Source organism: Berghia stephanieae, chromosome 1 (assembly GCF_034508935.2).
Source record: "Berghia stephanieae isolate SIO BIC M18660-M18661 chromosome 1, UCSD_Bste_1.3, whole genome shotgun sequence".
NCBI lineage: Eukaryota > Metazoa > Mollusca > Gastropoda > Nudibranchia > Aeolidiidae > Berghia > Berghia stephanieae.
Window position 1 is genome coordinate 34,452,720 of NC_088360.1, and position 12,500 is coordinate 34,465,219.

At 33.4% G+C, this 12,500-nt stretch overlaps 1 protein-coding gene across 3 annotated transcripts in view; it reads left to right on the forward strand.

Annotated features, from left to right (window-relative positions):
- The first annotated feature begins 2,112 nt into the window (after positions 1–2,112).
- LOC144972709 (uncharacterized) overlaps positions 2,113–12,500 on the forward strand; it is a 41,247-nt gene continuing 30,859 nt past the window's right edge. Inside the window, exons 1-5 of one of the 3 annotated variants that reach the window (XM_078914265.1) lie at positions 2,113–2,207; positions 3,319–3,463; positions 4,252–4,469; positions 5,403–5,566; positions 6,934–7,077. In XM_078914265.1, the coding sequence (XP_078770391.1) occupies positions 3,351–3,463; positions 4,252–4,469; positions 5,403–5,566; positions 6,934–7,077 (639 nt within the window). In that variant the 5' untranslated portion in view covers positions 2,113–2,207; positions 3,319–3,350. Of the gene's footprint in view, positions 2,208–2,942; positions 3,222–3,318; positions 3,464–4,251; positions 4,470–5,402; positions 5,567–6,933; positions 7,078–12,500 lie in introns of those variants that run through there. The other 2 variants (XM_078914274.1, XM_078914256.1) reach the window with 2 other exon arrangements.

The window sequence follows — 12,500 nt, forward strand, 5'->3', positions numbered from 1 at the left end:
TAATAATAATAATAATAATAATAATAATAATAATAATAATAATAATAATAATAATAATAATAATAATAATAATAATAATAATAATAACAAATGATAATAATAACAATAATAATACGAGTATTACCATCATCATTACTACCACCACCAACATAATTACGTTTCCAATCAGTTTTTCTCGTTTTTTAAAATTTGATACCTATAATAGACGAAAATTCCGGTGATTTTGTTAAAGGGTAGTTAAAATATCTACGATTTTATTAACCCTGAAAACTACGATTTTTATTTTCCTATTTCAAGTAGGCAGGTCTGCTATTAAGTATGAGTTCCATAGTCAAAAAAAAAAAAAAGACAAACAAAAACAAAGTTTATTTAATCTTAGGCTTTCGCCAATAATTCATACAATACAATTAAGACAAAATATTGCTACTAATCTCTCCTCATGCATTCGTTAGACGATAACAATAACGACCGTGTTATCTTTACTCCTTACCCAACCAACCCCTAGCTTCCCGCCTCTTCATCACGAACTATCTTATGTATGTATTAGCTTTAGGACGGGCAAGTACGGAATCTGCCCACCCTTCCTTTAAACGTATCTATTTCCTCTTAGAATTCAACTCTCTCTTTTCTCAGAAGAGTATTTCTCGTATACTAATTCAATTGTTGAGAAAACCAAAATGGTGGTTGTATTTTATATATTTATTTAGTCGTGACCTTTGAATAAAAGTGTTTTGTTTTATTAGAGGAAATGCAATAGAAAATTACATTGTTTTGCAAAAATATTTAGTATGGCAATAAAAATACAGCGGTAATTACTTTAAGAATTTGAAGAAAAAAAAAAAGAACAATTTAATTTGTTTAAAAAAAAAACAAAAAAAAAAATCAAATAAGAAAACAATTTAAATAAATGAGTTTTGAGAAGCACTAAAGAAAACGAGAAAAAAATAAATTTAAATGGTTAAACAAATATATAAAAACAACACAAGTTAATACTAAATTGATATATTAGTAAATTAATAAATTAAATTCAATACTGGAATCTTCCCAATGTCATTACATCAATGGTACCAGCACAAGTAAGGCAATAAATTAGAAAAAGTACGTTTGCCAAAATCTGCATTTAGTTTATAAGGTGGGCTCATTTGAATTAGCCCGACCTAGTACTAGAGAGGCCAGACAGCAAACTCGGAGTTCAGCGTCAGGCGACGTGACGATGGGATGACGATGTGGGTGGAGTGGAGTGGTTGGGGAGAGGGGGGGGGGGTTGATTAAAAAAAAGAACAGGAGCGTATCCTGGTTTATGTATTACGGGGTGCATGGTGATTCTCAATCTATCAAAAATACACACAAATTGATTTCAGTACGAAGTATCAAGTTTAAGTACTAACTTTTGAAATTATCTAATTTAAATTAGATTATTTCGGACCTGGTAATACAGCATATAACTTGAAAAAACAGGCTGGTATTTGCCCACCCTGCCCATTATTACCAGCCGTCCCTGAGGACTAAAATAGCTGCTCCCTACTCAGTGTTTATTGATTGAATCAAGTAATTATTAAACAAATAAACAAAAAGATAGAAAGAAAACATAGATCATTTATATAAGGCAACACCCACTTAACGTGCTCAAAGCGCTTTACAAGGGGTCCCTAGCATCGGGCCCTAACCGTGTTAATACACGCGGGTCCCTAGCCAACATCATTTAACATGTAAGACGAGACATGACGCCTGCTAGGCAATATTGAACTTTTTATTTTCGACAGAGAAAACGCTGCTAACGGCCAGGAACTCATTTTACACCTGATTACGGTGAGAAGATGTGCATAAAGAGCTTTTTTCAAGGACTCAATCATGTACCGGTCTGAGAAAGATGTCCCCCCCCCCCCCCCCCCCCCCCCCCCCCAAACAAAACAAAAAAAAAAGGGAAAAGAGAAATAATCAACCCCCCCTCCAACCCCAAAACAATAAAATAAAAGAAAAAACAAAACAAAACAAAACAAACTAACAACAAAACTAATACAAATAAATCCCAATCCCAATGGCATTGCAAAACTGGCAACCATGGTTCTTTTCTTCTTTTTGAATCGCCAAAAGAAGTAATTAGAGTTTTTTATTAAACCGATCAGGAATAGCAAGATGGCTGTGTCACCAATGTAAACATTTATTTTCCACTTTCATGTTGTCACGACTCAAGATTAGCGACTAGGGTTTGTTTCCATTTTATTTAACTCTTTTAAAACATGGATTGGGGCTAATTAAAAGTTCTGCATATCATGTCTTCAACACCCATCCCTTAATTGTTAGACATATGTTTAGTTCGATCATTGAGTTACTTCAGTTGCTCTTTCGATTCTGTCGTCGCCCACGTCAGGGCAGCAGTTTCGTATATAGGGGCCTAATCAATTTTCTAATATAAATATAAATGTCATCACGCATTATAGACCCGGGTTATAGGAGTGCATGGTTGCACGTATGATTAATTTTGTTCATCATTATGGTTATCGTTTGTCATTATTAGAAAGGTAAAGTTCAATTTCAGTTGTGGTGAAAGTGAAACGTTTGTGTCTTTGTTTTTGTATGAGTGTTTGTTTGTGTTTGTGTGTGCGCGCGCGCGCGCGCGCGTGTGTGTGTGTGTGTGTGTGTGTGTTTAAAGTCTTGTTATCAACTTACTTAGACTTCTAATGTTTTTGTTATAATTTGTTTTTACTAGGCCAATGAACTCAAGGTAAACATTTATCTCGTAATGATCATAAGAATAAGAAGACGTTCTTTTCGCTCTTATCTATCTATCTATAACTATAATAAATGAAGAATTTCTAGAAATAGATAAACGATCCAAGTCACCGTGTTAGTGACAGTACAAGATAGCAGTAGAAGGGATCAATATTACACATCTTTATCTGGTAAAGTAAACCCTGCGATTCATGTATCAATCCCTTTCCAGTGGCATGCTGATAATGTAGAAACCCAGATATGGAAATTATCACTGTCCCTGTTTAAATAACACGTATTTACCATATTTAAGTCGTCACAAATGCCGGGGCCACCTCATAATAGTTAAGTGGCTAGTTTGTGCAGGATGATGGCAATTCGTAGACTCTGTTATTTTACTGTTAATAAATTTTGATTGATTAACAACACTGAAGAATAAAGTTTGATCATGTCCTTAGAAAAGAAGTCAGAGAAACAAGAGGAAGATGTTATTGATTCAATGGGTGATGGTAAGATACTATTAAAACATCTGTTGAAAATTCAATGACATGCTAGAATTTAAACTTATACTATTGTCTCATGATTCCTTTTTTTTTCTTTCAAAAGACCCCGAAGACCTATATGATGAATTAGACAACATGAATATTCAGGTCATTGGGCGAATTCGCCCCCAAACTGCTGGAAGTGGGGCTCCTTTGCATCAAGAAGGTGCAAACAGAATAGCAGCAAGAGCAGGAGGTCCATATTTTGGGTATTTATGATTTCCATTTCTTTCATGCATCATGTAATATGAAAACAGTTAAGGTGTTAGAATAAATCTTAATCCCCCCCCCCCCCCATGAATGTTTGAATGCAGGATCCAGTGGATATTTGTGCTTAACTAAATGGTTTACTTGGATTTTAATTAACACTAATTTAGAAACAGAAATGTTATTTTAAAAAATGTGAACATCATCATGTTATAACAATGTTAGAATATAATAATGATATGTTGTAGCATCAATGGTGGAGTGGTGCTGTGTATTTTAATATGTTGGTCAATCACCGGATGGGTGACAATGATTTCAAAACTGGCGTAGCATTGTTTCTTTGGGTTAGGATTTTCCACACAATACCCACTCAACTCCAATGTGAATGCGTTCTTGGTTATTAGCAGTGGTTGGTATGGCAGGAGTGCTATTACAAAGAGGACTTATGACAAACAATATTGTATGATATTGAAAATAAGTTCCGCATAGCCTTTTAGGAAATAAAATAAGCACTAAGAAGGACAATAAGCAAATTTTTATCCATTGCATGTGCTCTATAAATGATCAAATTTCCTTTTTTTTTAGAAATATTAATTTGCTTATTCTTTTATAGAATTGCCTCAAATAGTTACATTCAGTCTAAGAAAACCAGGAAATGTGATTTAACAATTAAAAACACTTTAATCGTCTAAGATATAAAGAACTACATATTATTTATACCTGAAATGTAGGTGTCCTAAGGATAGATATGTTTTAGGTCCTTCTTTTATGTCGTTGTCTCTTCTCACAGATTCCACTCCCTCCATTCCCAAAGTCACACAACCTATGATGTATTCAAAAACTCTCTGCAATCATCTGTTGACATTTTTCTTGGGGGTTGCAACACTTGCCTTTTAATTGGAGGAGAGAGTGGATCTGGAAAGTCATATTCTCTTGCTGGTGATGGCAAAAGCAAAGCTGGTCTTCTTCCTATGATTATTGACCACTTATTTACAAGGCTTGCTAAAGGTAAGATTTTTCGTATATTTAATGTGGCTTTGTGATCTAGTTGTATGACACTAGCCTTTAAACCTGTAGGTCCTTGGTAAAGACTCTTTTCACACATCCTGTCTCCACACTAAAGTGTAAAATGAGATCCTGGCTATTGGCATCATTATTTCTGTCGATAGAAATGCCTTACATGCCAGATGTCTCATCCTATGCGTTAAGTGTTGCTTTTGACTTGGGACCTCTTGTAAAGCACTCTGAGCACATTAAGTGAATATTGAGGTATATTAAAGGTTAAGTTTTTTTCTTTTCTTTTGTATCACTGACAGTTCTGAGAATTTACAATAATTTTCTTGTAATTGGATAAATTTTGAGGTTTTTGTTAAATTTAATTAAAGTACAGTAAGTGCAACATCTTTATAACAACATTGTTGGGACCAGAGAAAAATGTTGTATAGAGAATTGTCATTATAGAAGAGTAACCAAAAAAGGTGAAGGGTAGGGATGGTGGAATAGTTGCTTTGGCTGTCTTTTTCCAGCCATCTACTGTGGTGGTTTCAAGCGAAGCCGGCTATTTTGAAAGTAGTAGTTACCATATTGCCTCTTGAAATGACAGAGCCAAGCATTATCTGCTTGAAATTTCGTCTTCCCAACTTGTCAACAAGTACTTTTGTCTGGTCTGTAATGCTGTAATGATGCCTGAGTCTTTTAAGCCATGACACTGCAACTGCCCTTTTGGTGACAATTATCACACACTGTGGTATGTCAGATTAGAATCAACTCTAACTCAGCCTAACATTGTATTTAATGTTAACTTTAAATGATTTTGCCCCCGAAATATTCCTTGTCATATGTTTTATTCTTTATTAATATTACTATTTTGATCTTTATTAGATACTTATTATATTATTTTTATTCCATGTTTACCTTTTTAAAAAAAAATAATGTGCTTAGAGAGCCACAATCCAGATAAGAAACTCTCCCTCAGCAATCCACGAGTGACAATGCAGATGTATGAAATTTACAACGAGGTCATCAAGGATTTAATGTCTATTCCATCTCGTGGATCAGGATATTTAGAAATCTCTGAAGACGCAATTAAAGGAATTCATGTGCGGGTAGGTTTTACCACTGAAATGGAAAGGCTGAGAGGAATTCATTTTTTTCCTCTTCATCAGTTTATGAGACACATTTAAATTGTCAGGTGTTAATCTTGTTATGCTTTAAGAACAAATACTTTGCCCTTTAAATGTGGTCTAGAATATATTTTTTTTCACCCCATACAGTATGGTCAATAACTTGATCACATAATGGAATTCGCACTGAACTGAATTTTCAATATTTGTAGGCTGGAAAATATTGATAATGTGTGAAGAGCCAATGGCAAAAATCATTATAAGTTTATGATGTCAAAAACTAGGAAGCGATTGAAAGACATTGAAAACAGTAATGTGCGGCTATGTGGTCAAGTGTATGATTCTCGCTTTTGGATCGGAAGGTCCTGAGTTCGAGCCTCACTCAGCGCACAGTTGAGTCCTTGGAAAAGGCTCTTTACTCACATTCTCTCACCGTACTCAGGTGTAAAACGAGTACCTGGCTGTTAACAGCGTTGTCTCTGTCCAGAAAAAATTGTAATATCGCCTGACAGGCATCATGTCTCGTTCTACATGTTTCGTGTTGCTGTTGGTCAGGTACCCCTTGTAAAGTGCTTTGAGCACATTTAGTGGATATTGCGCCATATAAAAGCTCAATATTTATTTTAAAATTTAAAAAAATGCGTTTTGTCTTAAAATTGACATAAGTGGAAGTAAACCTACTAGAAGACATCCAATAGTAAAGGGTTGTCACTCTATTTTGTATCTTCTTCTTCTAGGTTCCATGCCTGGTCCAGGCTTCGGATACTGCATGAATTATCTCTCTCCATTCCTCCCTGTCTCTTGCTTTTTCAAACAGCTCTTGGATTGTTAGGTTGGTGAAGCCCTTCAGTTGGTCTATGAGTGTTTTTCTTTGTCTCCCCCGGGCGCGTTTACCAGGTATTTTTCCACAACTTGCCAGGTATTCCTTCTTATCTTTCCTTACTATGTGTCCGAAAAAGGATAGTTGTCGATCCACTATTAAGGGCATTAGTTTCCTTTGTTGGTATGTTCTATTTTGTATAAAAACTCATAAAACCCATCTGTCTTACCTTATGCATCCTTCGGTCTTTATCTCACAGTAGTCTTTATTTATTGGCAAGAATGAAGAAAGTGGGAATACCCTTATGGTTGGATATTCTATAAAATAACTTTCAAAATTTTGCGCTTTTCTATATAATTCATTTTTAAAAACGTATATATATATATATTTACTTCTTTCAATTGTTTGATTTTATTTATTTGTTTCTCACTCTCACTCTCCCCCCCCCCCTCCCTCCCTCTCTCTCTCTCTCTCTCTCTCTCTCTCTCTCTCTCTCTCTCTCTCTCTCTCTCTCTCTCTCTCTCAACAGAACTTAACAGAGGTGTTTGTTAAAGATGGTACAAAGGCAAATGACCAATTCCGGCAGGCCTGGGGTCGTAGAACAGAAGCTGCTACTGACTATGGCCCCTCTGTCCACAATGCTGCTATTATCTGTCATCTAGACCTAGAAGTGGTGAGTTGGGTTTGTTGCAAATAGTGACATTTTATAGTGATAACTATTCTACATCATCTTCGAAGTAAAGATTTATTGCTTTTTGCTATTTATTGATTAATATATATTCTTTGCTCTAGAGTATATCAAAAGTCTTCACGAGCATTTTACGACAGTATAAAATTCTAGCAGTATTTGACATTTACTTTTTATGTTCATTATAATCTTTTCAGTTTTCGGCTATTCTGCTTTTTTTTTTTCATGAAAAAAAGTCCTAACTGAAAAGATTGTAAAGAACTCAAAATGTAAATATAAAATACCCTTTGAACTTTATACTGTCGTAAAATGCTCCTCTCACCTGGTCTCTTGATATACTCTAGAATAAAGAATATATTTTTCTTTACAATGAATATTTTAAAAAGCACTAAATCTTATTATTATTAATAATATCATTATTATTATTATTATTATTATTATATTTATTATTATTATTATTATTATTATTATTATTTATTATTATTATTTATTATTATTATTATTATTATTATTATTATTATTATTATTATTATTATTATTATCATTATTATTGTTGTTTTTGTTGTTGTTGATGTTGTTGTGGTTGTTGTTGTTGTTGTTGTTGTTGTTGTTGTTGTTGTTGTTGTTGTTGTTGTTGTTGTTGTTGTTGTTCTTCTTCTTCTTTTCTTCTTCTTCTTCTTCTTCTTCTTCTTCTTCTTCGTCTTCGTCTTCGTCTTCTTCTTTCTTCTTCTTCTTCTTCTTCTTCTTCTTCTTCTTCTTCTTCTTCTTCTTCTTCTTCTTCTTCTTCTTCTTCTTCTTCTTCTTCTTCTTCTTCTTCTTCTTCTTCTTCTCTTCTTCTTCTTCTTCTTCTTCTTCTTCTTCTTCTTCTTCTTCTTCTTCTTCTTCTTCTTCTTCTTCTTCTACTTCGTCTTATCCTTCTTCTTTATAATATAATATTAAATATACAATATACAATATAAATGTCCACATTTCATTTCTATCATATTATCATTGGTAATTTTTGTTTTACAGTCTTATGTCAATAATCTAGTCAGCAAGTATCCAACAAAGTTACGAGTTCAGATCCTACACCAATGAAATGCACTTTACTCGTAAGGAATTTAACAATCTGGTATATTCCAAACACATTTCTAACTGGGAACAAAATGGTCATTTATTAAAGAATACTATGTATTACTTTGACACTGCAATTTACTTTCATAATAATTAATTCTAAATGGAAAATAAATACCTAATCATAGCCTGTGCTCCAATTATATGACAAAACAAAACGATAAGTTAGTTTGAGCTTGCTAAAAGTGTTAGTGACTTTAATTCATTGGAAGCCTAGAGTTAGAAATCACGCAAGGGGGGGGTGGGGGGTCGCAACTTAGTACCAAGGAAGGGTGTGTGTGTGTGTAGGAAATTTTGGAATGAGACATTTTGTCAGATTATTGGCATAAGACTGCGTTTTTCATAATTTCATATTTTAATTCTGAAACATATTTCTTGATTATCTCCCTTCAACCATAAAGGAATTCAAATGGTAGGTGACTTTTGTTGGAATAAGTTGTAGATTGGCTGTTTTTAGTAAATAGGATGCATAATGATCACGAACGATAGATATATTAAAAAAATTTACTGGACTTTTCTAAGAATTGGTACGAGCTTTTACAAGTGATTACATTTATGTTAAATCAAGACATGATTTTACAGTTCACAACATTTCCAAATAATATTTTATCATTGATTTGAATCGGTTTTGAATAAACCTTTTATTTCTTAATTAAAAAAACAAACTAAACTAGTATTCATTTTGTTCCTAATTGTGTCACTGTAATTTTTTTTGTCTTTTTTTTTGTTCCCAATTAAAATAGTATTAATCCTAGAATTTTGAATTCTTAGAATTTGAAAAAGTCTTATATAATCGGTTTCAAATTAAAAAAAACAATGTTCTGTCTCGAATTTACATTACATGACACGTGCTGTTAAAGTTTACTCACAAAGTTTACTGGACTTTTAAAATTTTCTGTCCAACAGACCCAGGGCCATTTAAATCAATATGTTAGCATAAAGCTATTACTTCATCATATCCCCTCTCCCCCTCCCTCCCCCCCCCCCCAATTAAATATAATTGAAAATTGAGTCCTTTAGTTTAATGAAAATGAAAATGTTTTATAGAAATTTATTTTTCCATTTTTTCCTATGTTATTTGCTTCTTCAAGACTTTTTAATTAAACCTATTTTGATTGTTTTTTTTTGGGTTTTTTTTTTTCTATGACTTTAGTCTATGTTCACATCGATTTTAGTCCATACTTAATGCTAGAATTGATAAATGTTGCATTTATTTCTCACTGATCACCCATAATTCTTTTTTGTTTTTTGTTTGTTTTGGTCATCTATTTTAAAAATTAAATTTGTTATAATGCATGTCACAGTTTCTATTTGTCATCTGTTCCTTTTTCATCTAGAAAAATTTTAGCATTTCTTGAATTTTGGTCGTTTTTTCCATTATTATTATTATTATTATTATTATTAGTGTGACACTTTTTAAAGAAAATTGTTCAAGGTCTTGCAAGGTTTTGTGTGGCTATGTGGTCTAGTGGTATAACTCTCGCCTTCGAATTGGAAGGTCCAGGGTTCAAGACCGACTCTGAGTGGGGCATAGTTGAGTCCTTGGAAAAGTCTCTTTACTCACTTCCCCCCCCCCCCCCCCCCCCCCTGTACTCATGTGTAAATTGAGTACTGGGCCTTTAACAGAATTGTCTCTGTTTGAAAAGATTGTTATATGGCGTAAGAGGCGTCATGTCTCCTCCTACATGTTAAATGTTTCTGTTGGCTGGGGACCTCTCATAAAGCGCTTTGAACACGTTTAGTGGATATTGTGCAATATAAATGCTCTTATATATATTTAAAAAAAAATAATCTCGTCCTCTACCACACCCCCCACCCCCAAAAATTAAAAAAAAAAACAAAAAAAGAATAGAGTCAATGACAATGATACATTCAGAAATTTATTTTATATTCATTACATACTATTGTTCTCCCATATTCTTTGATATAATGTATGTTTATAAGGCGCAGATACTGTCTTGGCAACACTTGCTGGGAACTGTTTTGAATTCTTCATTTTGTTATTTATATTTTCAGCCCTTAACTTTTCCGTGCCATTTTATTTTATAAACTTTATTTTTTCCAAAAACCCTAAAGGTATACATAAATAAAACATTATTTTGAATTAATCTTACTGTTGTTGAACATGTGGAATGAATTAGCCGAGGAGGTATCACCAGAGAGCTTTATATTAGCAAGATAGATTTAGAATTAGTTTTACAGGGCAAATAATGCATCCTTGCATTTTTCTTTCAGATTTTTTAGGCGTCAGTTATGTAGAACATTCAAAGCTGTGTTTAATAAGGCGTTTTTGACATGCTTTAGTACCTTTTCAGTCAGACTTACTAACATGACAAGACGGAACAATCCGGTAGAGATAAAATTACTACTCGTCAGCTTTCATTTCGAATTTAAATTTAAAAGGCTTTACTTATTTTATAGATTAGATTTTACATACCTTTTCCACTCAATATAATTTTTTTGGTCTATTTCTTTTCTTTTTCTTTTTGGAAGCCAGACATGGAAAGGTGGGAGAGGTGGGGGGGGGGGGGGGGGTGGATGGTGTGAAAGTAATATGATTATGTCAAGATAAAAAAAAAGTCGTTTTAATATCACGCGAATGAAGCACAAGGAGGTTCAGAAAAAGAAAAGAAAACTGAAGTTGAAGAAAATGAAAGAATTAGAATGATCTAGATAGTTTTGTGGTTTCATAAAATCAAACATTTAACATTTTCCTTCTTTATGGAGTAATTTTCCAAACATTATAAAATTATCAAGATTTATTTAACCTTTTCTGGATGGACTGAATTTGCTCTCTCTCTCTCTCTCTCTCTCTCTCTCTCTCTCTCTCTCTCTCTCTCTCTCTCTCTCTCTCTCCACCCTCTCTCTATCTCTCTCTCTCTATCCACCCTCTCTCTCTCTCTCTCTCTCTCTCTCTCTCTCTCTCTCTCTCTCTAATATAGAAACATTTTTGTAGAGCTTTTAAATTTTGTAATTGAAGATGTTGATGATATTCGTTTATTAGCTTGCTGTGCTTTGCTCATCACCATAGTAGTCTACATTTATATTGTGCATGAGGTATCAGCCACTGCGGCCTTCATTGTCGTCGTCGTCATCATCATCATCATCATCATCATCATCATCATCATCATCATCATCATCATCATCATCATCATCATCATCATCATCATCATCATCAGAATCATCGACACTAGACAAGTATTGAGCGAAATATTTCCATCACAAATCCTTTTCATATGATTTTTTTTTTTCTGGGGAGGGGGGCTGTAACTTCAATTGGCAAAAGTATACTTTTGATCTATAGTCATATAGCATTTCTTGGCTGTCGCAGAATTGATCAAGACTGTTCTTTGAAAACAATTCTCAGCTCTTTGCAAATACAATTTCATTTTCCAAGTTGTTTCAAAGTTGTTCTACCCGTATATTTAAACTATACTCTCTAATCTCTGTTTTAAAAAAAGGTTCCTCTAGCTTCAAATCAGGGAATATTTTTAGGCCAGATGTTGATAAATTTTTAGCCTCTTTATCTTAACACTTTTTATTTTATAGACATACTTTTGTCATATAATCCTTTTTTTCCCGTTGCTGTAACGTAGCATACCTGGAATCTGCTTTCTCATTTTTCCTTGCACCTTGTCTTCCATTATTTTAATCTTATTTCCTTTTGTCAAAAACAGGAGGTTGTCACTACAAAAAGAATTCAGTCAGGTTACTTGTACAGTATGAATGGAAATCTCAATTTGAGGAATTAATGAAACAGTAAAGTGTATTCGAAAACCCTTGTTAGATGCTCTTTTTATAAGATGAACCTTTTGTTAATGCTCTGTGCTCTGACATTATTTTGATGTTTCTGGAAAATTCCTTTTTGAAAGAATGATCTCTTTTAAGCATGCCAGTCTCGTAAATAAATGATATATATTTTTTAAATTAACGCAATGTTTCCGATGGTTTCCCTTAGAATGGAGGGATAAGACTTGGGTTCCTAGACTTTTGAAAGTTGTAATAAGTTTGAAATAATCTCTCTTCATTGAAAAGATGAATATACGTGTATAATATCTAGTTAAGGTTCATTGGTTGGAAAAATTACAGAACAATTTACCGTATACTCTATGAGGAATACGGGGGAAAAAAAGCGGTGCTGAATTATAATTTTTGATTCTATTTTGATACTTTGTTTTTACAAATGCAGGTTTTATCTTTTCTCATTAAAAAAAAATCTATTCTATGCTGTTACTCAGCAGTCAGTTCCTGTTAAACCAAATATTAAAATCAGCTGAGCAACTAGTAAATTCCTT